Raw genomic sequence first — 27,924 nt, 5'->3', positions numbered from 1 at the left:
ACCACAATTTCTGCAGTTTACAATGTTTCATTGATAATACGGCCCTGGTAGAAATTATGTAGTTTTAAAACTACATAATTTACTCTCCTTAGTCCTTCAGCTGTGCACCACTCTTCTCATCCCTCTTGCATCCTTCCAGTAACCAGTTTCACCCCACCCCTGCCCCTTTTTTCTGAAGAGCAAGGAATTCTAGGATCAATGTTACGACTGGTACCAGCTGGAAGAAGATACTTTATTTTTTGAGACAGGGTCTCGCTCTGTTGCCCAGGCTGGAATGCAGTGGCATAATCCTAGCTCACTGCAGCCTTAAGCTCCTGGGCTCAAGTGGTCCTCGTATCTAAGCCTCCCGAGTAGCTGGGATTACAGTTCAAGCCACCATGCCCAGTGGAGTTTGCTGCTTCTGGTTTCTACATGTTTGTTGTTTCTGCTACAAACAACCTATAGTTTAAATAGAACCTGGCCTTCCTCACTGCTAGTAACTAAATAGTGAATAGCTATGTAACCATCCATGCAGGATATAATTTATGATCATGTTTAGCTATTGTTTGTGGTCTCATTTTTTGAATGTGGCATATTTTGGGACCACCAACCATAATGATTACCCTCTTTTTATTTTAAGCTATTTGAATATCTTAATATTTCAAAATGGACTTCTATTTCTGTGTCATTAAACAGATACAATTAAATATCATTGCCTCATACTTACCAAATTATCAGTTTTTTGGTGACTTGAAGTCTTGAGGTCATGAGTTTGAGAACTGATTAAATCTTGTGTTTTTAAGAATTAAATTTGAATTAAATTTGAATTTGATGTTTGGAATTACATTTACCAAATCATAGTTTGTTTTGATGGCCTGAGGCAGATTTTATTTTTTAAAATTTGAAATATAATTATCTGAATATAGATAATCTACTCACTTGGAGATCATTTTTCTAAAAAAGTAACTTTTATAAGATAAATACAGTAAGTTTTCAAGAAAGTAATTTCTTGAAATACATGTTATATGTTTTACATAGTAATTGTGTAGCAGTACATGTTTCCCCATTATATTTGAATAGCTAAAAATGAATGGGAATAAGAGCAATGAAAGTTATAGTTGCTTTCTTATTTTTAAATGAAAGCAAGTTTATTAGAGAAGTAAAGAAATGTGGCTGGGCACAGTGGCTCACGCCTATAATCTCAGCACTTTGGGAGGCCAAGGCAGGTGGATCACCTGAGGTCAGGAGTTCAAGACCAACCTGGCTAACATGGCAAAACTCTGTCTCTAATAAAAATACAAAATTAGCCGGGTGTGGTGGCCCGTGCCTGTGATCCCAGCTACTCAGGAGGCTGAGGCAGGAGAAGCACCTGAAGCTGGGAGGCAGAGGTTGCAGTGAGCTGAGATCATGCACTCCAGTCTGGGTGAGAGAGGGAGACTGTCTCAAAAAAAATTAAAAAAAAAAAAAAAAAAAGATCTAAACCAAAGAATGGCTACTCTTACAAATTGTGCTTTTTGTTCTTTGTTTTTCCCAATTCCCTCCCTCCTCCTTGGCTGTGCATTAACCTCAAACTAAATTGAATTTTCAGAAATTACTACTTATCTAGTGTCTTTATGGAGGAGCCAATCAGTCTTACCTTTAGGAGGACTACACAGTCTAGTTAAATGAGGACCTAGGGATAATTCTCTATGTTCTTGTTATTGTTTGACTTTGTTAGTGCTAATCTTGATGAATATGTCCAATTAAAAAAATTGGACCTTAGGTTTCTTTTTTTTTTTTTTTTTTTTAAGGAATGGGTGAGGGGGCAGGTATGCTTATAAAGTTTACCTTGCATTAAAACAGAGCTTTAAAAATGCAGGCAATAAAATACCATATAGCAAACTTAACATAGTATAGATGTGAGCAAAGATTATATTGTCTTCTGTAACATGTTTTTAATCTTGAAGTAGTGTATTTTATCTATGACCGTGTATGTACTTTTTTTTTTTTTCTTGAGACTAGAGTTTCACTTGTCGCCCAGGCTAGAGTGCAATGGCACAATTTCGGCTCACTGCAACCTCTGCCTCCCAAGTTCAAGCGATTCTTCTGCAGCAACCTGCTGCGTGGCTGGGATTACAGGCTCCTGCCAGCACACCCGGCTAATTTTTGTATTTTTAGTAGAGACGGGGTTTCACCATGTTGACCAGGCTAGTCTTAAACTCCTGACCTCAAGAGATCTGCCTGCCTTGGCCTCCCAAAGTGCTAGGGGCCATGTACTTTCTTATAGGGGGTGCTGCTCTAGTATTTGTTTGCATTAGTTTCTTTCCAAAGAATTTCCAATAATAACTTGATCTATATTTAGATTTATAAAATATAACAGAATATTTTCTATACTTTTACTCAGCTGTATTGTACATTTTTTAAAATGGTGATTAGTAACTATGTACTGTTAAATGCTAATTTGGGATTTTTTTCATGAGAGGCCAGTCCAAATTACATGTATATATCAAAACAACTACAATTTAAGGATAAATGAAATACAATTGTATTAACTTATCTTACAACGTGTTACTGAAAAGTTAAGGGGAGAATGATAGGGACCATGCCATTTACAAATTATTTTTACGAAAACAGTTACTTGAATTAATTTAAGTGTGTGACACTTCTGAATATTTTGTTCATGTCATTCATTTGCTCTGCAAGTTGTTTACTGTGCAGTGTCCTCCTATTTTTATTCTGGTAATAATGAGTGGGTTAATAAAGTTTTACTGAAAACAGGTGTATCCATTAGGCAAAATATTGATGGATATTTTTCGTCTTGGTGCAGCTATCGTTGAATTGATCAGAAATACTTGGAGAAGCTTTTAAAAATGATGTCGTCTTATTCTAACCAGAATATACTATTTAAAGCTATATAGGTCTTCATAGGTTTTAACAAGAGAAAGGAAGTTTAGTCATTGGTCTCTGACATTCATTTATTTGTGTGCTGTGCACAGCATTCATGAGCATCGGCCTAGAAGGCAGACTGGCTCTGCAGTCTTTGCATGTACTACCCGTTTTCCCAAAGAGGGAGGGATCAGCAGGAGTTAGCTGGGACACGCCTACTGGCACGGATTATGTCTTTACCTCCCTGCTCCTTTTCTTTTTCTTTTTTTACATTTTCTTTGTGGACATATTTCACTCAACTTAGGGAAAAGATACGAGATTAATTATAGAGAATCATTCTTGCTTTGTCTACTTTATGTTTTAAACACATAAAACCTCCACTGACTTCTGTTATTGCCTTTTTTTGTTTGTTTGTTTTTCTCTTTTCTGAACAAGCACTCCTATCTGGACAGGGAAACCTCCCTTCTTCTGAGAAACATTGCAGGAAAACCTTCTCATTTGCTGACCAAGGTGATACTTCTTTCCACATGCATGTAACTATTTACTGCCTTGTAGGTAGAATATGATTTCTGTTTTGATCATGCTCTTATATTATTATTTTCTTATTCTAGCATCTTTGTCATTAATAGAGATACTTTTTCTTTTACAGATGGTAATTATTTACTGATCTTAATGACTGTCAGGCAATATTGAGAGTATAAAATATGTTCAGTAATTTTCACTAGTTTTTAAACTTTTGTAAATGCCTAATAGTCTTCCCAAGTATGTTGCACTTTTTCTAGTTTAATACGGTTGCATTTTAAAGTCTAAAAAACATTGCTTTAATTGTAACTTTTACTACTAATGGTTGTCCATACTCTGGGTTTCTTTAGCAAACTTTGCTTCCTAGTTCTTGTTTATATTACCACCTCCTCATTTAATTAAAACATTTACTCATATAAACAGAATCTTAGTTAATATTAACTTAGTCAAATTGGAAGAGGAAGCTGCAATTTTAATTGCTTGGTTCTCTGCCCTTGTAATGTTTTGAATCAGTCCAGCCAGATTTTCACTGGGCTGGTATTTTATATCCATTTAAAATATTTTAGCCATTATCATCATTAACTAGGAATAATACAGTAGGGAAGCTGAATTGCTTTCTACCTCTTTTTAAGTCATGTTTTTATTTCATTAGCTTATTTAAATAATGTTAAATTCAAGAATATCAGACTTATTTCCAAAAAATATACATAGTTATGGGTAATGTCCCTAAGTTGTTGTTATTGTATCTGAGGTTTGTTTGCTTTAATTTCTTTCTAACCTTGTACATTTATGAAAGAAGATGGTAGACCAAAATGAAAATCTCCCCAAGAAGCAGCTCAAAGAAAAGACCCTTTAACAAAGTCAGCAGTGGGACGCTTTCTCTACCCTGAGTTTCTCTTTTTAAAGCAGATCTATGACTGGTGGTAGGAATTTAAAGATCAGGGAAGTGTAGAAGTCTAAGCTGGTCATAGTTCTTTTTCCTTTTTCCTCAGCTCTCCCCTCTTCGTTCTCTATTTACTCTGTTTCCCTAGAGTCCACACTTGTATCTTCAGCTAGGATCTCTATTCTAGATGGATGTGTCTCCCAAGAGCACATTTCCAAACAGCTGTTAGGCATTTCCTAGAAGATCACCAACATCTTACAAGCACCTTAAATCCCACAGGTGTTTAGTTTACTTACCTACATTATCCCTGGGTTCCATAATTTATATCTGTCGTCATCTTTTCTGTTTCTGTTTAGGATGCTGACATTCTTCTAATTACCAGGTTTAAGCCCTCTGATCATCTTTGTTACCTTTCTTCTCATTTAATGTCTCCAATTTCTAATGAAGTTTGTGTTAATCTGCAGGATTTACTGAGCTCACCCATTTGTTGCATTCCCATTACCACTACTCTACTACAGGCTCACTCTTAGCTCTTCATTATTGCCCGTCCCCCTTCCAATCCATTTATATACAGCTCTCAGATGAAGTTTGCCATTTTACCATTTTCATTGCTAATTCAACAATATTTATTGAGCCATGAACTGCTGGGTGCTGGGATAGAACATTGCATAAAATATACCTATTCCTCACCCTCAAGCTCACAGTCTGTTTATGAAGATAGATAATAAACAGTGACAAGCAAGCATGTAAAGAAGTTCTAAATCATGTTAAGTGCTATGAAGGAAACAAAGGAGTAGAACATACTGGGAAAAAGATAAGGGGTACATTTTATTTAGATGATGAGATCAGCGGGTTCTAGGAGGGTAATATTTAGGATGCGAAGAAACCAGCCTGGGGCTTAAGGGAGTGTTCCATGTACATAAGTCAAGGAAAAGAGCTTGGCATGTTTGAGAAGTTGAAAAAAGACCATTTTGCCAGAGTCACCCTAGTTGAGTGAAAGTACAAGTGTCTTGATTAGGGTTTGGGGAGGTAGGCAGGAGGAGCCGGATCACTCAAGCCACACTGAGGCTTTATTTTTCTCTAACTGTAGCTGGAAACTATTGAAAACGATAAATAACTTCATTTATCCATTCAACAAATATTTACTGAGTATCTACTATGTGCCAGACAATGTTTATGACCCTGGAGATACAGCAGTGAACAAAACAAAGTTCCTACCATAGGCAGTGTTATTCTTTGCAAGTTTTGGATAAACATGGTGAGTGGCTCATGCCTGTAATCCCAGTACTTTGGGAGGCTAAGGCAGGTGGAGTTCAAGCCCAGGAGTTCAAGACCAGCCTGCCCAACATAGTGAAACCCCCATACAAAAATTAGCCTGGCGTGGTGGTGCATGCCTGTAGTCCCAGCTACTCAGGAGGCTGAGGTGGGAGAATCAGCTGAGCCTGGGAGGTCGAGGCTGCAGTGAGCCATGATCACACCACTGCACTCTAGCCTGGGTGAAAGAGTGAGACCCTATCCCCCTGCCAAAAAAACCAAAAAGTTTAAAAATAAACCACAGTCATTCCTTGGTATACACAGGGAACTGCTTCCAGGACCCAAATTGATACCAAAACCTGCACATAAACAAGTCCTGAAGTTGGTCCTGAGACCTTGGACATGAAAAGTCCTTCTCTATATAGCGAATTTTTAAAATTATTATTATTATTATTATTATTATTATTATTTTGAGACAGAGTCTTGCTCTGTCACCCAGGCTGGAGTGCAGTGGTGCCATCTTGGCTCACTGCAACCTCCACCTCCCAGGTTCAAGCAATTCTCCTGCCTCAGCCTCCTGAGTAGCTGGGATTACAGGCATGTGCCACCACGCCCAGCTCATTTTTGTATTTTTTTTTAGTACAGACAGGGTTTCACTATGATGGCTAGGCTGGTCCTGAACTCCTGACCTCAGGTGATCTGCCCGCCTCAGCCTCCCAAAGTGCTGGGATTACAGGCGTGAGCCACCATGCCCGGCCTGTATAGGGAATTTTGCATCCTGAGGATACTGTATTTTTTATGTGAGTTTGGGAATGCAGAGCCCTCCAGTATGGAGGATCAAATGTATTTATAGAAAAACATTTGCATATAAGGACACTAGTAGCTCAGACTCACGTTCAAGGATCAGCTATAGTTGTTACTGTTAATTATTTTGATTCTAAGCAGTGCTATTTAATGACCCTTAAGCTGTTTATATCATTCCAAGTTCTATTTAAATCATTTTAATTTACATTGTATTGCAATCTATGAATTAAACTAGATCCTGAAGGAATGCCTAACCACTGTTTAGCCCCTTAATTTCAACTGGGTTTGTTCTGAACCCACAAAGCTTAAGCTTCCCAGTTGAAGGAACAACTTAGCAACAGTAGCACTTTCTGTAAGTACGCTAATTTTTACACCATAGAGAAAGTTCTAACACTTTGTAACCACAGTGTTGGCTTTCATTTAATCATAGGATCTTCACCTAGTTTTTGTCCTTTATGTAAATTTGAGGAGGCTTGGCATTGGTGGTTATTGATAGCCACATAGGAGTTTTTCAGTAGAAAGTAGATTGTCTCTTGCTCTTTTAAGAGAAGGTATGGGGAGAAATTTAAGTTTTTACATGTGTGAGGTATTTTTTACTTAAGTTTAATATAGTTGTGAAGAAAGGGATAGTCAAAGGATATGGGGCAGAAGACTTAACACCTGACTTTGGCAGCGGAACATGAGATGAATAAAGCTTTGTCTTTTGTATTAAACTTGGGCTGTAAACATCGAATGTAGATTTGCATTGCCTTTATAAATAAACTATTGGAGGTGTTCTAAGTATGTCATCTAAATGTATCAGCAAACATTTATTTTTCCTGTATTGTATAACACCCCATGAGCTTAAGACAATTTTTATTTTTCCCAGGTTGTTAATAGTTAAAAGATATGATGATTGCTTAAATACAGTAGACACAAATAGCACTCTGAGAAAGAGCTTATTACCCACAGGAAGCATAAAAGTATTAGGAGTCTTGCAATTTGACATAAACATTTTCATTTCCAGTTTTGTTCCAGGGATGATACTCAGACTCTAAAAGAGGTAGAATGATCAGTTCTGTTTCTTCAAAAAGCTGCTAGCAAGGGTTATCCTTTAATAAAACTAGGGAAGTATAAACTAAAATATGCCTAGGTTGAAATTAAACCAGCTCTTAATTTCATACAGTTTTAACATGGACCACTTTATGTAAGCATAAAGAGTAGCATTTTGAGCAAATGGAAGAGCAGCTGGATTTGGATTTGTTAAAATAGCCCCCATCTAGCTGCTTTATAAAAATTTCTCATTGACAGTTAGGAAATCTAATTGGTTTAATGTATGTTAGTTGGTTACACGGGTCTCTTTGTTTAATCCGTATGTCCATTGTGTCAACTTTTTTTTTTTTTTGAGACGAAGTCTTGCTGTGTCACCCAGGCTGGAGTGCAGTGGTGTGATCTCTGTTTACCGCAACCTCCGTCTTCTGGTTTCAAGCAATTCTTCCTTTCTCAGCCTCCTGAGTAGCTGGGATTACAAGCACTTACCACTGCACCCAGCTAATTTTGGTATTTTAGAGACAGGGTTTCGCCATGTTGGCCAGCCTGGTCTTCAACTCCTTATCCGCCCGCTTGGCCTCTCAAAGTGCTGGGATTACAGGCATGGGCCACCATGCCTGGCCAGTGTTGTACATTCTATGCATGTTGGCAAATATATATGATAACATGTATCCACCATTGTATTATCATACAGAATAGTTTTACAGCCCTTGAATCCTCTGTGCTCTGCCTATTCATTCCTCCTCCTTCCTTAACCCCTGGCAACTATTGATCTTTTTATCGTCTTTATGGTTTTGGCTTTTCCAGTGTCATGTAGTTAGAATTGTACACTAAATAGCTTTCTGAGATTGGCTTCTTTCACTTAGTATTACACACTTAATGTTCCTTCATGTCTTTTCATGGCTTGAGAGCTCGTTTCATTTTAGTGCTGAATAATATTCCATTGTCAGGATGCACCATAGTTTATCTGTTACTTACTGGGTGACGTCTTTGTTGCTTCCAAGTTTTGGCACTCATGAATAAGGTTGCTATAAATATCCATGTGCATGTCTTTGTAGGCATCAGTTTTCAACTCATTTGGGTAAATACCAAGGAGCACAATTGCTGAATTGAATTGTATGGTAAGAGTACATTTAGTTTTGCAAAAAACTGCCAAAACTGTCTTCCAAAGTGGCTGTACCATTCTATATTCCCACTAGCAATGAATGAGAGTTCCTGTTGTTCCACATCCTTGCCAGCATTTGGTGGTGTTAGTGTCTTGGATTTTGGCCATTCTGATAGGTGTGTAGTGGTATCTCATTTTACTTGTAATTCCCTAATGACAAATAATGTTGAGCATCTTTTTATATGCTTATTTACTAGCTGTCTTCTTTAAGTGAGGTATCTTTTCAGGTCTTTTTTAAAATCATGTTCATTTTTGTTTTAAAGAATTTTGAGCACTCTCTTTTTTTTTTTTTCTAACAGTTCTTTATCAGATACATCTTTTGCAAATATTTTTTCTCCCAGTTTATGCCTTGTCTTCTCATTCTCTTGAATATTCCTTTCTCAGAAATACGTTCAGCTTTGAGGGCATCTTCTAAACTTTTAAAATGTTAAATTTATAGATTATATAATACCATAAAGAATTTGGCCTTTTAGAAGTTCATGTTTGGCTGGGCATGGTGGCTCATGCCTGTAATCCCAGCACTTTGGGAGGTCTAGGCAGGTAGATCACCTGAGGTCAGGAGTTTGAAACCAGTCTCGCCAACATGGTGAAACCCTGTCTTTACTAAAAATACAAAATTAGCCGGGCATGGTGGCGGGCACCTGTAATCCCAGCTTCTTGGGAGGCTGAGGCAGAAGAATCGCTTGAACCTGGGAGGTGGAGGTTGCAGTGAGCCAAGATCATGCCACTGCAGTCCAGCCTGGGCAACAGAGCAAGACTCCATCATCTCAAAAAAAAAAAAGTTCATGTTTATATTCCAAATATACAAAACATTGATTCCACATATCAGTTTTTCCTCTTCAGACTTTAAATTTACTTTTCAGGGGTATGAAGTGAAACTTGCAAATATACCTCGGTAAACTTTCTTTGCAATTCATGCCAATATAAGGATGCGGCAAATGAGCCATGAGGAATATAATATCATAATCCCATTGAGAAAATATTCATGAAACTTCTGCCTTCTTCTTTCTCTTCCCCTAAATTTGTCAAGTAACTGATTTCATAAAAACTGCTGGAAAATGCTAGTATTGCAGATTCCTTTATAAAGTAGTGCTCTGTTCATCAAAAACGCATATAAGTTTTGGTAATTTACCTAACAATTTGTTTCTCTAAGACTCATAATTCTAAAAACTGAGAGTTTTAATGACAGTAATTTAGTTTTCTCATTTCATAGCTTGTTTTAAAAAGAGAAAAATTTGTATCTTAAAATGTAATCAACATGTTTTATAATTCTGCTATTTGTTTATTTGCATAAAGGATTTTTAAAAAACAGGATGATTTAATCTTTTAGTCAGAGGAATATATAATAGTATAAGAATTCAGTCTTGTCTTAGCCCTCTCCATTTTAAAAATAAAGTTCTTTGTTTTCTGCCTAATTGAGTTTACAGATAGTATTTCCAGACCCTGGTTATTATGTTAATTCATTGGCTCCTTTCATTGGAAGGGATCAGATTTCTGGCAACCAAGCCCACTGCCTTCCCTAACCACTGTTTTCTTGTCTGTTCCACAAAATAGTAAATACTAAGCTTGAAACGGTGGGAGACAGCCTAGAGTATAAAATAGAAAGAAAAGCAGTTCATAAATAAGAAAGCCAACAGAATTTAGGCAGACAGAATAAATCTATGAACTGAATTGAGTTTCTCTTTTTGTTTCTTGCCCTGGAAGCTTTAGCTTTTTAATGAATAACATATGGATTGTGGTTTTCATCACAATGCAGAGAGGATAAAGTTTGGCTGATATGATGACTTTTTTTCTTCTTAGACTTAAGGAATATTTAAGGTGGAAGTTTCCATTTTTCTTTTCTTTTCTTTTTTTTTTTTTTAAATGGAGTCTCGCTCTGTTGCCCAGGCTGGAGTGCAGTGGCACAATCTCAGCTCACTGCAGCCTCTGCCTCCCAGGCTCAAGCAGTTCTCCTGCCTCAGCCTCCCAAGTAGCTAGGGTTACAGGCACACACCACCAAGAGCAGCTAATTTTTGTATTTTTTAGTTAGAGATGGGGTTTCACCAAGTTAGCCAGGCTGGTCTCCAACTCCTGACCTCAAGTGATCTGCCCTCCCCAGCCTCCAAAGTGCCAGGATTACAGACATGAGCCACCGCGCCCAACCAAGAAGTTTTTATTTTTCTTAGATATTTTCCAGAGTAATCAAAAGCCTAGAAATAGAAAATAATGCTTTATAAACAAAAGTTTACTTATACAAGTTTTTTAATGCCACAGCATATTATGGCCTATTGCTGGAAATTACAAGTACCAGTATTAGAGTACTATATGCTAATTCAGAAAAAAACAGACAAATGGTTTAAGTATATTTTTAGTTGTTATAACTTTTATTACTCTTTTTAATCTAAGTTTTCTGAGGTAGAAGTTACTAGAAATTTTAAGTTATTTGGAAAATCATATTTAGTATTTAAAAATATTGTCAGTGAACTAATAAAAACAAATTTTGAATTTACTGACATAAGACGTTGATTACGTTGTATGATTTTCCAAAGCAGAGTGAAACTTACGCAATAAGGCAGCTTCTTATATTTGTATTGGTATATTAATGAGATTCTACCTACATTTTTATTTTTTAAAGGGTTTTTATATGGTTGTAAATAGGTAGATATTGTTTTTTGTTGTAGATATTTTTATGACTGGTATACTTTCAGTGTAACAGAACAAAACATTAGTATTCAAAGGCTTGCCTTTACTTTGGAGGGAGTATAAATTCAGAGTTGAGGGATTGTGCAGGTAAAACAAATTGTCAGGCCCAAAGATGGCCACTATACATTAATTTTTCTCCTATCCCAGAACCTGAAATCCATCTGCTTCACATTGACAGAATCAAACTTGGTAATTTACTACATCACAGAGTTCTTTTTTTCCTCTAGAATATTGGATGTAGAAATGCCTATTGTAAGACATCTTCAAGTCTGCATCTATAAAATGTTTCTTTATAATATGTCTGCTCTTTGTGAACAATTATTTTTTAAATGTGCTCTGTGTGTGAAGTTATATTCTTAATGAAATTCATTGCTGGGAGCATCCTTAAGGATAAAAAAGATTTCTCAAATATTTCATCATCTTAGCATTGTTTATCTGAAATGCTTTGTGTTCACAGGAAGAACAGGCAGCAAAATTGAAAGCTGAGAAGATCAGGGTTGCCCTAGAGAAAATTAAAGAGGCACAAGTGAAAAAGGTGATATGTAGGCCTCTTCCTGGTTTGGGATTTTTTATCAGTTTTATGGATTTGTAAAGAATTGTCTTGTTTATGTAATGTACCTCTAAGATATGGAGAGATACAGGGGCATTTCTTCCTAGTAATATATTTTTTACATGTAGTATTTTTTGTGGGCAAAATGCATTATAAAAGGAGTAATTTTCTGGTTCTGAATTCTCCTAAAGGAGTAATCATAACATTATAACCTTATCTGTTATATTTTTAAAATGCTTTAAATTTACTTAAACAGGTAACTTGATGTCTGATTTTTAGCCTATATTTCTGCATAATGAAGTCATTATTTGTGTTTTAATTTATATACAAATACATTAATCCAAATTTTATTTGATATTGGATCAGTGCCTTTCCTAGAATGCCATTTTTTAGTATTCATTTACTTTTCTTTTTACCTGTTATAGCTGGTGATTAGAGTCCACATGTCTGATGACAGTTCTAAAACAATGATGGTGGATGAGAGGCAGACAGTAAGACAAGTACTGGATAACCTGATGGACAAATCCCACTGCGGTTATAGTTTAGACTGGTCACTGGTAGAAACTGTTTCTGAATTACAAATGGGTTAGTAATATCATTGCTTTAATTGCTTTCTAATTTTTGTGTAATTTCATTAGTTTTCATGTTGATAAAAACATTTTGAGTTATCTTTATATATATATATATATGTTTTTATTTTATTTTATTTTAATTATTTTGGGGATGGAGTCTTGCTCTGTCACCCAGAGTGAAGTGCAATGGCACGATCTTGGGTCACTGCAGCCTCTGCCTCCTGGGTTCAAGCAATTATCCTGCCTCAGCCTCCTGAGTAGCTGGGACTACAGGCGTGCACCACCATGCCTGGCTAATATTTTGTATTTTTTAGTAGAGATGGGGTTTCACCTGTTGGCCAGGATGGTCTTGATCTCCTGACCTTGTGATCCACCCGCCTCAGCCTCCCAAAGTGCTGGGATTACAGGCATGAACCACCACACCTGGCCTCATCTTTATATATTTTTTCAATAAAATTACCTTTCATAATTTGGCTTCTTTACATTATTCTGAAGTGTCTTAAGAGTTCTTTGAATACAAGATCATTTCCAATTCACTTCAGATTTTATAATGGCTAAAACAAAGTTTTTTAAAAAGGTAACAAAATAGTTTTTTTCTTCAAATAAGAACTAGATAGACTGATGCATTTACTAAAAATTATTATGTTAACTTGAATTTGTACTGAAGTCTAAACCAGCATTTGACTCGGGAAGCAAAGCACATTAACAAATTTCAAAGAATCCATATTTAGAACGTGTTCTTTAACATATGTTCAGTATACAGGACATGTTCTTTCATTTCTAATTTGGAAATTAGAAAATACATCTATGTTTAAGATTAACCAACAGTCATGGATCAAAGAAAAAATCATCTTGGAAATGTTTTAAATGCCAAGAACTAAATAGGAAATACTTGATATAGAAACTTATAAGATGTAACTAATGTTTTATTTTTAAGGGTGGGATGGGAAAATGTTTAAGACTGAAGAATGGTGTCCTGCAAGTCAGAAAGCCTAGATTCTAGTCCTAGTTCTTCCATATATCAGCTGTGTGACCTTGGTTATGTCATTAACATAATTAAGGCATATTTCTTTGTTTGAAAAATTAGGGAAGACCAGATAATTTTTAGGTGCTAAAATGTCTGTTAAGATTCTGTGGTTCTGAGGTTAATTAACTACTTGGCAAAGTTTCGTGTCTTTCATGCAACTCTAATGAATACTAACAAAATATGGATATTTTATTTTGGGACAGAGAGAATCTTTGAAGACCATGAAAACTTGGTTGAAAATCTTCTTAATTGGACAAGAGATAGCCAAAACAAGCTTATATTTATGGAGCGTATAGAAAAATATGCACTTTTCAAAAACCCACAGGTAAGACCAAACAACTTACAGAGGTCAGGATTTGTAAATATGTCTCCTATTTTATTCGATTACTGCTAAGTTAATAGAGTTAAAAGACTGGTAAACACCTGGTTGGAGCGATATACCTGCAAAATCCTATAGGAGCATCATCTACTGCTGCTGCTGCTGCTGCCGAGGTGGAAAGTCAGCTGGTGCCCACGTGTTAGGTCCCAAAGAGGTTTCCAGTTCTCCAGAACCAGATGGGGTGAGCCCTTTTGGAAGCAGAAATATAGCTCTAGTGAGTTACCAGGTCTTTTGGCTCTGTAATCCAGAGCTGTGTTGATCTCAGCTGTTTATTTGGTGAGTTTGTCATCTCATCAAAGAAAAGTACTTCTCTACTCCAGCCATTTATCCAGTTGACACTTCTTTTGGAATTACTTTTTAAACATCCCAGTAACCTTGATTACAAATGGCTCTACATTCTAATAAACATACTTTGATTTATTTGACATCTTTCCTTATTCCAAAATAATGTTTGAATTAATACTTCCCAATACCTAGACATTTTACAAAATTCAGTAGGTGAGGGAAAACAACTCCACAATAAAAAGTAGTAATGAGGAAAAATAGCAGGAGTGTTAAAGATATTAGTAGTTATACTTCAGATGGCTTAACCATGACACATCTTTTCTGGATGTTTTAGTGAAGAATACATATTTGGGGGTATCAACAGATCTTTTTGTAGGCAGTTATGAAAAATAATTACAGGCTGGGCGCAGTGGCTCACTCCTGTAATCCCAGCACTTTGGGAGGCCAAGGTGAACGGATCACAAGGTCAGGAGATCGAGACCATCCTGGCTAACACGGTGAAACCCCGTCTCTACTAAAAATACAAAAAATTAGCCGGGCCTGGTGGCGGGCGCCTGTAGTCCCAGCTACTCGGGAGGCTGAGGCAGGAGAATGGTGTGAATCCGGGAGTCGGAGCTTGCAGTGCGCCAAGATTGTGCCACTGCACTCCAGCCTGGGCGACAGCGAGACTCCGTCTCCAAAAAAAAAAAAAAAAAAAAAAAATTACAGTCAGCCCTCTATATCCATGGGTTCTGCATCTGTGGATTCGCCCAACTGCAGATCTAAAGTATTCAGAAAAATAATTCCAAGTTCCAAAAGACAAAACTTGAATATGCCACGCTTGAGTACTGCATTGAATTCATGCAAATTAAATGATATGTAGGCATTGTATTAGGTATTATAAGTAATCTAGAGATTATTTAAAGTACAAGGGAGAATGTTCATATGTTATATGCAAATGTGACCCCATTTTTATAAGTGACTTAAGCATCAGCAGATTTTGGTATACAGGGGAGGTCCTAGAATCAATCTCCTATGGACAACAAGGGATGACTGTGTACTAATGAGTAGACCTCAGTTTGAAGTTTGATTTGTTTGTTGTTTGTTGTTGTTGTTTTTTTTTTTTTTTTTTTTTGAGACGGAGTCTCGGTTTGTTGCCCAGGCTGGAGTCAGTGGCGTGATCTTGGCTCACTGCGACCTCCGCCTCCAAGCGATTCTCCTACCTCAGCCTCCTGAGTAGCTGGGACTACAGGTGCGTGCTGCCACACCCAGCTAATTTTGTATTTTTAGTAGAGACGGGGTTTCACCGTGTTGGTCAGGCTGGTCTCGAACTTCTGACCTCATGTTCCACCCGCCTCGGCCCCCCAGAGTACTGGGATTACAGGTGTGAGCCACTGCGCCCAGCCAGAATTCAGATTTTTAGTTGAGTCAAGTAAATGAGATTATTAATAAATGAGTCCCAGAGAATATGGGATTTCTTCTTAAAAAGCCAGAACATAAAAAATTTTCTGCACCTAGATCAGTGTGTTTTAAGGAAATTTGCCTTACTTGTTGTACTTATGAATTTCTAAACCTTTCAGATCCTTTAACTGTAGCTTTCATTAGATATCCCAAAACATATTTGCCAGCTGTTGAATGTAATACCACCTCACAGTCTGAGTAAGGACAGTTTATGACAAATGGACAGGCAAGGAGGAGATTGGTGTTAAGCATTTTAGTGATGATGCCCATATACAGGTAACTTTTCAAAGTTTATTCTACTCTATACCAACAGAAATTAGAGTTGCTATTTCTCTAGAAGAAAACATATACACACCTGTGCCAAGGGAATAACAGAATGGATTTATGCTTTAACCTTCTTTTTTTCTCCCCCACCCATCCCTTCCATACGTTTGTTTTTCCAGAATTATCTTTTGGGGAAAAAGGAAACAGCTGAGATGGCAGATAGAAACAAAGAAGTCCTCTTAGAGGTATGACACCCCCCATTTTCCTGCACATTTAAAAATTAAAATATTAGGCCAGGCGTGGTGGTTCACGCCTATAATCCCAACACTTTGGGAGGCTGAGGCGAGTGAATCACAAGGTCAGGAGTTCAAGACCAGCCTGCCCAAGATGGTGAAACCCTGTCTATTAAAAAAATACAAAAATTAGCCGGGCGTGGTGGTGGGCGCCTGTAATCCCAGCTACTCGGGAGGCTGAGGCAGAGAATTGCTTGAACCCGGGATGCGGAGGTTGCAGTGAGCCGAGATCGCGCCACTGCATTCCAGCCTAGCAACAGAGTGAGACTCTGTCTCAATAAAATAAATAAATAAATGAAATAAAATATTAAGTACCTTTTTGAAGTCAAGTATGTCAGTGTTCTATATTTGTAGTTACAATTTTAACTAAAGAAGCCTGTGTATTCTTTGATAGTATGAGGGAGAGAGTTCAACTGTGTGAACGTGTTAGGCCACTGAAGACCCTTTTAAAAACTATTATTTTGCCAAGCCATATTCTAATGATCTAAGAATATTATTGAGCTTTTAGGGGCTGCCAAGTGGGAGAGATGGCTGGTCAATGAAGGATGTGGTTTTGCTGTTTTTATCTGCTTACTCAGAAATTTGAATATAATTAGCTGTTCACAAATTATTTCCAGCCTTATCCTTAAATAATTAAATAATTTTTAAAAACATGATCATTTTTGGAAAACATAATTGAATTTTTGGCTGATTTTGAAGAACTAAAATCAAATGAGTAGTATACTTGAAAACCTGAATAATCCCTTAGTTACCAGCAAGGCAATTAGGAAGCGAAGATCAACATTCAGTTTTCATAGTGATACTAGCTACGGTTAAGTAAAAATCCGCCTTATAATTCCTAATTTTTCTGTACTTTGAGGAGAAAGAAATTAATTTAGGCCCAAATGTCCTATATTAGTGTTTTCTGAGGATTTCTCTTTTCTTTCACAAATACATGATTGATTTCTTTAATATTAGATTTTTATCAAAGCATAGTGTTTAGAACTTAGAATTTTGAGTGTTTGTAGTCCTTTCAACCTAATATTAAGTATTTTTTAAATAAATGCCCTCTTTGTCTTAGAGTCACATAAATGGATAGTTTTTAAATTCTTAAAGTTTAATCATACACTTAGCACGTTGCATTCTTTTAAAATATATTCCTGTTTAGTTTGACAGCTAATCTAAATGTAGAGAAAAAATAAAGTCTAATGCTTGGTTTGTCCTGACAGTTTTATTAAATTTAGTGTAACTATGCTGTTTACAAAGGTATTTAACTACTGTTATATGCAACTCAGTTAATGTGTCAACTTAGTTTTTCTTCAAAACAGTGTTTTAGTTAAAAGTTTGTAGGTAAAAATTCAGTATTACGTGTATGACTGGCATTTTTATTTAATAAACATTTTAGGATTGCCATAGTAGTTCCAAATTCATATTGTGTTTAGAATAGAAAGTGTTTTTGTTTTTGTTTTGAGACAGAGTCTCGCTCTGTCGCCCAGGCTGGAGTGCAGTGGTGTGCTCTCAGCTCACTGCAATCTCTGCCTCACAGGTTGAAGCAATTTTTGTGCCTCAGCTGCCCACATAACTGGGACTACAGGCTCGCACCACCATGCCCGGCTTTTTTTTTTTTTTTTTTTTTTTTTTTTAAGTAGAGACGTGGTTTCACTATGTTGGCCAGGCTGGTCTTGAACTCCTGACCTCAAGTGATCCGCCCGCTTCAGCTTCCCCAAGTGCTGGGATTACAGGCATGAGCCACTACATCTGGCTGGAAAGTTCTAATTGAGGTTAAATTAGCAGCTTGGTTTTAATATAAAACCATTTTGGTTTAATAACTGTCATGTATTTCACAGGAATAAACACAACTTTGTTCTGAGAATCCAACGATCATAAGTCTTTCCAAATAATCTTGTTATTTTAGGAATGTTTTTGTGGAAGTTCTGTAACTGTACCAGAAATTGAAGGAGTCCTCTGGTTGAAGGATGATGGCAAGAAGTCCTGGAAAAAGCGTTATTTTCTCTTGCGAGCATCTGGTATCTACTATGTTCCTAAAGGAAAAGCAAAGGTGTGTCCCTTCTGTTGGAATTTGAACTTCCTCATTATGCTAATTGCTTTTAGTTTGTATTGAGTATGCTGACAAGGTGAACCCAGGCTATGATTTGTTTCAGTTCGTGGAAGACAGAATATTGCTTTGTTTATTAATCTATTATAAAGAAGAAGAAATCTGAAAGTTCTTACTTCTCTGGTCACTAGTTGAGCCTATCTCAGTTCTCCTTACCAAATTTGAAATCATAGTTTTATTTGTTGTTTTTTGGGGACTTTCTGGAGTAGTTTTGTTTATTTTTGTTTGGGAAGAACAGCACAGCTCTCTGGGATTACAGGCTTTTTTATCTTGTTTGGGTAATATGCTTCTTCTGCTAAGGGCTACCCTGGTGTAGCTATCACTTCGGTGCTTATTGGCACCAGGACTGTTTTAAACTTTTTTACAGTATTATCTCATCTAGTCTTCACAACAGTCCTATGAGCATATATTGTTGCCCCTATTTAACTGGTGAAAATCTCCCCCCAACCAGTTGCGAATCACTGTACTTTACATATGCGTTATAGGCACTGAACGACTTGATATTTTCTTGTTCTTTCCAGAGAGCTCTATTATACAATATTGTTTTTAACGTACTAGACTATATTAATAGTATCTTTAAAATGCCAACACTCCTTAACAAGTTAGTGTTCATTATGAATGACAAAACAGTAAGTAAAATGGGCTGCTTTTTTTGTTACGTTAATGATTAAAGAAGAACATTTATGGAGCGTCTCATTGTCTTGTGTAAATAGCAATAATTTCTATTTAGTATTAGCAAAAGTAGTTTTGATTCTCACCTAGAAAATGTTAACCAGGTATATTTGCTTGTTTGCGCATTATTATTAATTTTCTCTTTTTGGTGTTTTTAATCTTAGGTCTCTCGGGATCTGGTGTGCTTTCTCCAGCTGGATCATGTCAACGTTTATTATGGCCAGGACTATCGGAACAAATACAAAGCACCTACAGACTATTGTCTGGTGCTGAAGGTAAACACATATTTCTTTTTAGGAATTTTAATTGATGTTAGACATAGAGCAGGTTATTGGACATTTTAGAACCGTTGAGATTCCATCAATTATACTGTTTTTGCTTTATTCTCAAAGTTTAAAAAGGAATGGTGAAGTGTGGTAAGGAAAAGAAGCATGTGCTATATCATAGCAGACCCTGAGCCAATTATCTCTAGGTAAGGAGTGAATATTAAATTGTAAGTTTTGAGTTGTGAGATATAAAATGTATTTGATTATAAATTTGAGATTCTCATTTAACACCAGGCTTATTTTAGAAAAACTTAGAACAGAACCGAATGTAGGTCATAAATGTGCTTTAGTTCTTTTCCTGTACTTACTCAGCAAACCATCAGAGGGCACTGTGTCCAAGTTCAAATCAGACTGGCTGTCATCTGGTCCAGAAATAATTTTTGTCTCTTTTTTTTCCCTGAACTATAGTCATGATAGCCCATGCATATATTGTGACCTGAGTTGTTTTTAGGAAGGTTTTTTTTTTTCTTCTTTATTCAAGCTTTTGTACTTCTTGCAATGATTATATCTGTACTTCTGAGAAGAACGGACATTTTAAGCAAATTTATAGCGATCTATTTACAACACTGATAAAAACAACATACAAAAATTCAAGAAAATTAGGGAGATAATTTGTTTTTCATTGGCTCCATCTTTGTAATTCCTTGGTAACTACTTAGGTCTACATGTTCATATCATCATGTTTAATTTCACTTTTCTCTGAGAATTGTCACTTTAGTTTGGGGACTGCCATTAGTTTGGGAGTTTTAGGATTTTGGAGTTTTGCTGGCTTTGATAAAGTTCAGTACACTGTAATAGCAACCTTTTTTTTTTTTTTTTTTTTTTTTTTTGAGGCAGAGTCTTGCTCTGTCACCCAGGCTGGAGTGCAGTGGCACAATGACAGCTCGTTGTAGGCTTGACTTCTCAGGCTCCAGCGATCTTCCCAGCTCAGTCTCCCAAGTAGCTGGGACTTCAGGTGCATGCCACCACACCCAGCTAATTTTTGTGTTTTTTTGTAGAGACAGGGTTTAGCCATGTTGCCTAGGCTAGTCACAGACTCCTGGCCTCAAGCTTCTGCCTGCCTAGGCTTCCCAGAGTGCTAGGATTACAGGCAGAGCCACTGCTCGCGGCCATAATGGTAACCTTTTATTACATAATTCTGTTTTTGGGGAACACCACTGTATCATTTTAGGTACATTTAGGTACCTTTAGGTGCAAATTTAGGTACATTTAGGTACATTTAGGTACAAATTTAGGTACATTTAGGTACCTTTAGGTGCAAATAATTTTTTAAAAGTCGGTACAAAGTAGCTTAATTCAGCAGTTTTCAAAATGAGGTCCACAGTCTCCTGAGAGTCAGTCCCTAAGACCATGATGTCAAAAGTATTTAATAATGCTAAGATGTTATTTGCCTCTTGAACTTTCATTCTCTCACATATGTATAGTGGAGTTTTCTAAGAGGTTATATGACATGTGATGGTATCTTCACGCTAGTGTAATGTGTGTTTGTCTATTTATTTATTTATTTTTGAGACAGTCTCACTCTGTCTCCCTGGCTGTCGTGATCTTGGCTCACTGCAACCTCTGCCTCCCGGGTTCAAGCAGTTCTCATGCCTTAGCTTCCTGAGTAGCTGGGACTATAGCCACATGCCACCACACCCAGTTAATTTTTGTATTTTTAGGACAGGTGGGGTTTTGCCATGTTGGTCAGGCTGGCCTCAAGTGATCCGCCTACCTCAGTCTGCTGAAGTGCTGGGATTATAGGCGTGAGCTACTGTGCCTGGCCTGGCCTGTGTATTCTTGTAGTTTAATTTTTTTCTTAGTTTTAATTTATAATGTAAGTATTGCTGGGGTGGAAAAACTTCACTTCCATACTCTTAGGGTCCTAGCTGGGCACACAAATTAAATTGACATAAGAGATCAACAAAAGAAAAGCATAATTACTTGTATACTGGATTGGACAAAGAATAATTTGTGAAGAAGCAACTAAATTATATGTGAAGCCTTAAAGATACGAGTTATTTTAATAAGGTCTGTACAGAATTCTGTTGGTTTCAACTTCTCATCCCTGAGGAGAAAGATATTGTCGCTTTCTAGTATTGAGAAGGCATCTTTTGCATGGTAATTTCATCTTGTAAGGCTTTTAAGAAATAGCATGAAGGTCAGAGTGATCTTCTGTACCTGCTGTTTTTCAAGTGTCTTTTAACTTAGTCAATATGCCAGGGTGGTACATTTTTAACTCCTTCAATATCAGTAGACATAATCCACGTAAAAGAAAGTTATTGGGGGAATCTCATAACATGAAAACAGTAAGAGTTGGTTGGTTATTTCAGTGGCTCAAGGTTGTCAGTGAGAACTCAAATTCTTTCCATCTTTCCTTGTTCTACTTCCTGCGTATCAGCTTATTCTCAGGCTGATTCACCTCACAGTCCCAAGATGGCTGTTGCAGTTCTATGCATCACATGTAGACCCAGCAAAATCCAGCCAGCAGAAAAGGGATTATTGCTCCCTGTATTTGTCTTTTATAAGAGGAAGGAACTATTTCACAGAAGTTACTCAACCACCCTCCTTTTGAGAGTTACTGGCCCAGAGTACATTTTCTGCTGACAAGCCAATCACTGACAAGGGAATAAAACTACTATGGTTGGCTTACACCAGTCAGAATTCACACCCTGTGGGATATAGGTGAGAGGTAAGGCTCTGCCAGGAAAGAAGTGGGGAGAGGGAGATAGCCATAGGGGCCTGCACTCAACCTGTCAGTGTCATTTTAAAATTGAAATGTTGACCTTTCTTTCTTAATAGGTATTCATCTGTTTTGGGAGCAATTTCATTATATGTTCTCTGGACTCTCTTAAGAATCTAAATGTGGAGCTTCTGGTTTTTAACAATGAATGTCTCCTCCAGCCTTCCTCTTAACCCTGGTATAATTTTTAAAATGACAGCATAATATTGTGGGGAAAAAAGGAGCAGAGGTAGCAGATTCAAAGGGGCACATTTTAATAAGGCAGTAGTATGAAATAGTAGTTAGAAATAGTAGTTAAAAGCATGCACTCTGGGATGAGATTGCATGGGTTCAAGTTCTACTACTCTCTTTCACTTATCGGAAGCAGTTTTGAGTGCTGTTTTAACCTTACTCTGTGCCTTGCTTTCTTCTTGGAACATGGAGATAATAATATGTAACTCAGAGGGGCTTTGTGAGTATTTAATGAAAAATGTGAAGTATGTGAAACATTTTACATAGTGTCTAGTACATAGCAAGGGTGCAATAAATGCCACTTTTAATAAAATAATGTATTAGCAGAACAGACAATCTGCAGAAGTATTTGTACAGAGCCTGGATGACCATAAGGAAAGTAATGAATGCCTTTATTATGTGAGAGGATGAAAAAATGTTTTGAGGTTTTAAAGGAATTTTAAACTAGCAGTAATCTGATACTTGACTTAAAAAGACTCATAGTTATTATACCATAGTACTCTTCAGGTTATTATCTGTATTCCCAGGTTAGAGAGATGAGGAGAACAAGGTGGAGGATAATTTCTGTTTGATTTTCCCAGATGTTGTTTTGATTTAAAAAAAAAAAAAAAAAACCCTCTTTTTGTGCAGAACGCATAGAAGCACACATGCACACTTGGGCTTCTGCTACAGTTGAACACCCATGCAGTCAAGTTTGCAAATCACCATGAAGGGAGGGGGTGGTGATACAGTTGCGAGCCATCTAAAGCAGCTTGCTGAGATCTCTGAACCTTGCCCTGCAGGCAGTGCCTCCATGAAGCAGAACAGTCTCTTAAGCCCTCACTGGCAACACTAACAGAGCTCTTTTCAGTTGGCCTATTTTATCTTCTGCACAAACTATAGCTTTTGTTTTGCTCATCACTAAACCTACTTGAAGCACCTGGCAAATAGTTCTCAATAAGTATCTGTTGCATGAATGAATGAGGTAAAATCCCTCTTCCTCCTTTTATAGAAGAATACATACTTCTCTGTCTGCCCTCCTTTGCTTTTTCAAGATCACTATTATGGTTTATTATAATGTAATTTACCATGGACAAGGAGCATATTCCAAGAGAGGGCCTATATTATCAGGAGGGAAGACTGTTAGGTATTATTTTGCTAACCTCTTATTGTTGGAGGGTTTATTGTTTAAAACTGACTATAACCTTCAACAAGAAAATTGGTTTTGGTATTAAATGTTATAGGAGCTGAGCTCTGAAAAGCAAAGAATAGAATTAATGGGTTTCTTTTTTTTTCCCTCATTGTAGACCAGAGTGATTGATCTTTAACAATGCAGATACATAACTTATCTTGGTGGCCATCTATTCTTGATGCATTGAAAACTTATTTAAATTGCTTACTTTATTGAGCTCATGGATTTTCACAACAAATGAATATGATTGGGGAATTTTGGAAAACTAAATTCTTTTAAAGCTTTTTTTTTTTTTTGGAGATGAAGTCTCGCTCTGTCACCAGGCTGGAGTGCAGTGGCACGATCTTGGCTCACTGCAACCTCTGCCTCCTGGGTTTAAGCGATTCTCCTATGTCAGCCTCCTGAGTAGCTGGGATTACAGGCATGCGCCACCACGTCCAACTAATTTTTGTATTTTTAATAGAGACGGGGTTTCACCATGTTGGTCAGGTTGGTCTCGAACTCCAGACCCCTTGATCCACCCGCCTCGGCCTCCCAAAGTGCTGGGATTACAGGCGTGAGCCACCACGTCTGGCCTTTTTCTTTCTTATAACTGAACACAAATTTAAAATTTTTTCCAGGCAAATTATAGCCATTAGTTTTTTAGTTTTCAGAATAGTTGAAAAGAGATGCGGTAATCATAAGTCATTACATTCAGAACAAGTGTGATTTAGGGCTTTTCTTTCCAAGGACATAGTGGTTGAGGCTCAGTGGTGTTAAAATTCCTTAAACATTCCTAACACCTGGATTTTGTAGCCAAGGTTAAGTCAGTCACCTCTCATCCAAACCTCAACTGAAAAGCACAGTGGGTTGTGAAAACTAAATGTGATGATGCTGTTGACATCTAGACATCTACGTGTCCCCTGGAGGCAAGTGCTGCAGCCCTGCAGTTTGGTAGAGAGTGGGGCGTACAGGGCTGTGCTCACCTGTGACAGGTGTGACTAGATTTTTGTCCCAGGTGCTGTGCCATAGGCTTGGTGTACCCAGTTCAGTAATTCACCTCACCTCTAGACACAGAAGCTTTGTCAAAGTCCCTCTCTGATTTGGAGTCTTCTGCACCCATAATTTCAGTGGGTTGAAAGTGAAATTAAACATTCGCTTCCTTTTCCATAATCTTATAGATGGAGAATTCTATGGACTTTGTTAACCTTGATGAACTTTGTTTCTTTGAAATATAGAAGGAATGTTTGGGAATTTCTCAAAATGTGAAGATCTGTTTTCACTTGGACATCTTGACCTAAAATTTCACAAAAGTTTCTTTCTCATTACTTTGTAAAAATTCTTATGGGCTATTTTATTTGGCCTTATGGCCATATAAGAAGCATAAATGTATTGGCCATTACTCTAATGGCCTATAACTTGTCAGGATATGTTTAAGCTTTGATAAAGTTTGTTTTTCTTTAGTTCTCCAAGGGACTTAGTTGGATTTTGTCTTTAATCTTGCAGCATCCACAAATCCAGAAGAAATCTCAATATATCAAATACCTTTGTTGTGATGATGTGAGGACACTGCATCAGTGGGTCAATGGGATCCGCATTGCAAAGGCATGTCTCCTTTTGATTTGATGATGGAATAATGAGGTGTTTGTCGATGATATAGTTTTCGTTGTCATAACAACTATTCTGACTATTTCATGTTCATGGATTTGCCAGTGCCTAGGTTTTTCAGGCCCAAGTTTCAAGTTTTAAATATTGTCTTTTTTCCTTGTTTATAGGGATAAACTTTTAACATTTGGTATACTTGGAATAATACTGCTGGTAAAAGCTTGTGTAGTATCAAAGTGATTTATTTTGGCTTTGGAGAATGCATTATATGATTCTTAAATGGTAGAGTTTAGCCTAAGCAAAGTAAGTTTTGGAAAAATTAAATTACTTTAATTAATGATCATTTACCAACCACATTTGGAGCAGTATCCTGAAGAGTGCTAAAAAGCTGCCCTTGGATCAAGAATTTGGGGTGAAAAAACATTAATGTTTATAATGAACAGAATCAAGTGTTGACTTCTTGCTGCCCCTCTAAAAATGAGGAGAAATAAGAATAGATTATAATTTATGGTATTAGAGGAATTTTTGAAGTATCATAGGTATTAATTTTAATACAGACCATCAATCAGTAAACAGAAATATGTCCCCCATTTTACCTTATCCTTCTGTATCATACTCAGTAACGTTTAGATGTCACCATTTCCTGTCTTCTCTTTAGTATGGGAAGCAGCTCTATATGAACTACCAAGAAGCCTTGAAGAGGACAGAGTCAGCCTATGATTGGACTTCCTTATCCAGCTCCAGCATTAAATCAGGATCCAGTTCTTCCAGCATCCCAGGTAGTTCAAAATGCTTCAAAGCACTATTTTGCGATTAATATGAAGGTCTCTGTAGAGACTGATAGTAGACCTGGAAATTTCAACTTGATTCTTAAAAACTGGAGCCATACTTAATTCCTAAATTATAATCAATAGATGCCTTTTTAAAAATTGCTAGAGGGTACAGTGTCATGGGCTAGTTCACAAATGTATTTGAAATGAAAAATCAGTATATAGATTTCTAAAGCCAGTTTTGTTATTTATATTTATAAAATTTATTCAAAACATACATACTGCTGGACACTGTTAATGCATTATTTGGGATAAAACATTACTTGGAAAGAATCTTTGTACTCAGAATCCATGTAGAAGCTGCACTCCTTCAAATTCCTATATCCTTTAAACAAGTGCGTGCTATGATTACATCTTAACATAAATCTTCTTTCCATTCAAAATGTTTCATGAATGAGATCCATGTCATCTAAAAGCAGAATTTTTAAATTTTTGCATTGGATGCGATGAAAGAAATAACTTTAGTAGTATATTTAAAAGCTGTATGACTCTATTTCATCTCTATTAAGTAAAAACAAATTTAGAATGTGTGTATACACATACATTTCCTAGTGCTGTCCACTGAGGACTAGAAACAGTGATACCCCAGGAACAATGAGAATACCCAGTCCCTAGATCATAGAGGTTTCCTTTTGTTTTTTTGTTTTATTAAATTTTGGCCAAGGATGCTGCTTAAATAGATCATGGTTTCTAATACCATTCTTAAAAAAAAAAAAAAAAAAGAAACCAAGGCTCTCAGAGAAATGGCTAATTATAGGGCTGCAGCAGCAAATATATACAAGATGAGCCTGGAGCATCTTGTAATGCCAGAAAGTAAGGGAATGCTTAAAAAACGACAGTAGGGCCAGGCACAGTGGCTCACGCCTGTAATGCCAGTGCTTTGGGAGGCCTAGGTTAAGGGATCGCTTGAGCCCAGGAGTTCAAAACCAGCCTGGGCAGCACAGCAAGACCCCATCTCTACAACCTTTTTTTTAAAATTAGTCAGACTTGGTAGTACACATAGTCCTAGCAACTCAGGACGCTGAGGCAGGAGGATTGCTTGAGCCCAGAAGTTCAAGGCTGCAGTGAGCTATAATCACACCACTGCGCTCCAGCTTGTGCAACAGAAGGAGACCCTGTCTCACAAAACACAAGATGAGAATATGTCAAAGGGATACACAGAGGAGCCAGTCTGAAAGAGCTCCAAAGGTCAAAGCTGGAACAATTTGAGCAATACAATAAGTAATGTAGTATAGGATTGTAACCCATGGACATAAATATCCATGAGTTTATACTGATGTAAATAAATCATTGAATAAATAAATGGGGAAGAGGAGACAACTGTCTTGTGTAGACTTCTAAATGATTTATGAAGACACTTTGTCCTGAAGGAAGTGGAGCTTACCTCTTCAATCCTCAAGTGTGGACTGTGCTTAGTGACTTGCTTCCAGTGATTATGGAGTGGGGATTAGGGGTAACTTCACAGTGGAGAAACCTGACAAACACTGCCACAACCATGTTGTCAAGGTCAATATCTGAGTCATATTGGTTATAGGGACCTTTGACATAGTGTGTGAGAATGGCTTTTTTCCTCTATGATCTTCCTCCCCGAGTTCCATAAACAGACTAATCAAGAGAAGAAGCATCAGACGAACCAAAACTGAGAGACAGTCTACAAGATACCTGACCACTATTCCTCAAAGCTAAGTCATCAAAAACAGGAAATTCTGAGAAGCTGTTATAGGAGACATGATGACTAACTGTAACGTGGTGTCCTGGATCAGAAAAGGCACATGAGGGAAAAACTAGTGAAATCCGAATAAAGTGTGGAGCATAGTTAATAGTAGCAGGACATTTCCTTAGTTGTGACAAATGTAGTATAGTAATGTAACATGTTAATAATGGGGAAAAGGGAATAAAATTTAAAAAGGACACTTTTTTCCCAAAGGAGAATTTCTTTAAAACCAAACATATTGCTAAATGGGTAAACTGGATGCTGGCTATGTAGGAATTCTGTGCTAAAACTGTTCTGATATTCAAATATCTAATATGTAGATATCTTAAAACTATTCTAAGAAAATATTTATTAAAATGGAAAAAAAAAACAAAAAAACCAACAACCCTTCCAGAACATGGTTCCCTTTCCCTTCCTCCCTCTCCCATCACCCAGGCTGGAATGCAGTGGTGTTATCATAGCTCACTTAAGTCTCCTGGGCTCAAATGATCCTCCCACCTCAGTCTCCTCGCTCAGGCGGCAAAGAGACACTGTATGCTCACAGACATTCCCACCAGGCCCCACTCCTTTCAAAACTTTTTTGTGC

General features: G+C 37.1%; 1 protein-coding gene and 1 long non-coding RNA gene across 15 annotated transcripts in view; one reads left to right on the top strand and one right to left on the bottom strand.

Moving 5' to 3' along the window:
• LOC129057859 (uncharacterized) overlaps positions 1-25,199 on the bottom strand; it is a 33,111-nt gene extending 7,912 nt beyond the window's left edge. For both annotated transcript variants that reach the window (XR_008522643.1, XR_010136079.1), the window contains exons 1-2: positions 24,735-25,199; positions 13,774-13,899 (exon numbers count right to left, since the gene is read on the bottom strand). This is a non-coding gene — a long non-coding RNA (uncharacterized LOC129057859). The remainder of the gene's footprint in view (positions 1-13,773; positions 13,900-24,734) is intronic.
• RAPH1 (Ras association (RalGDS/AF-6) and pleckstrin homology domains 1) overlaps positions 1-27,924 on the top strand; it is a 111,737-nt gene that overhangs the window by 65,819 nt on the left and 17,994 nt on the right. For 9 of the 13 annotated variants that reach the window (XM_024243591.3, XM_063712981.1, XM_054549040.2 and 6 more), the window contains 9 exons: positions 3,280-3,354; positions 11,641-11,718; positions 12,159-12,318; positions 13,536-13,657; positions 15,880-15,945; positions 17,888-18,031; positions 18,925-19,035; positions 24,696-24,794; positions 25,453-25,573. In XM_024243591.3, the coding sequence (XP_024099359.1) occupies positions 3,280-3,354; positions 11,641-11,718; positions 12,159-12,318; positions 13,536-13,657; positions 15,880-15,945; positions 17,888-18,031; positions 18,925-19,035; positions 24,696-24,794; positions 25,453-25,573 (976 nt within the window). The remainder of the gene's footprint in view (positions 1-3,279; positions 3,355-11,640; positions 11,719-12,158; positions 12,319-13,535; positions 13,658-15,879; positions 15,946-17,887; positions 18,032-18,924; positions 19,036-24,695; positions 24,795-25,452; positions 25,574-27,924) is intronic. The other 4 variants (XM_024243594.3, XM_063712980.1, XM_054549039.2 and 1 more) reach the window with 1 other exon arrangement.

This window comes from Pongo abelii, chromosome 11 (assembly GCF_028885655.2).
Source record: "Pongo abelii isolate AG06213 chromosome 11, NHGRI_mPonAbe1-v2.0_pri, whole genome shotgun sequence".
Classification (NCBI taxonomy): domain Eukaryota; kingdom Metazoa; phylum Chordata; class Mammalia; order Primates; family Hominidae; genus Pongo; species Pongo abelii.
Note: the sequence above shows the minus strand (reverse complement) of the source record. Positions and strands in the feature narration are given on the sequence as shown.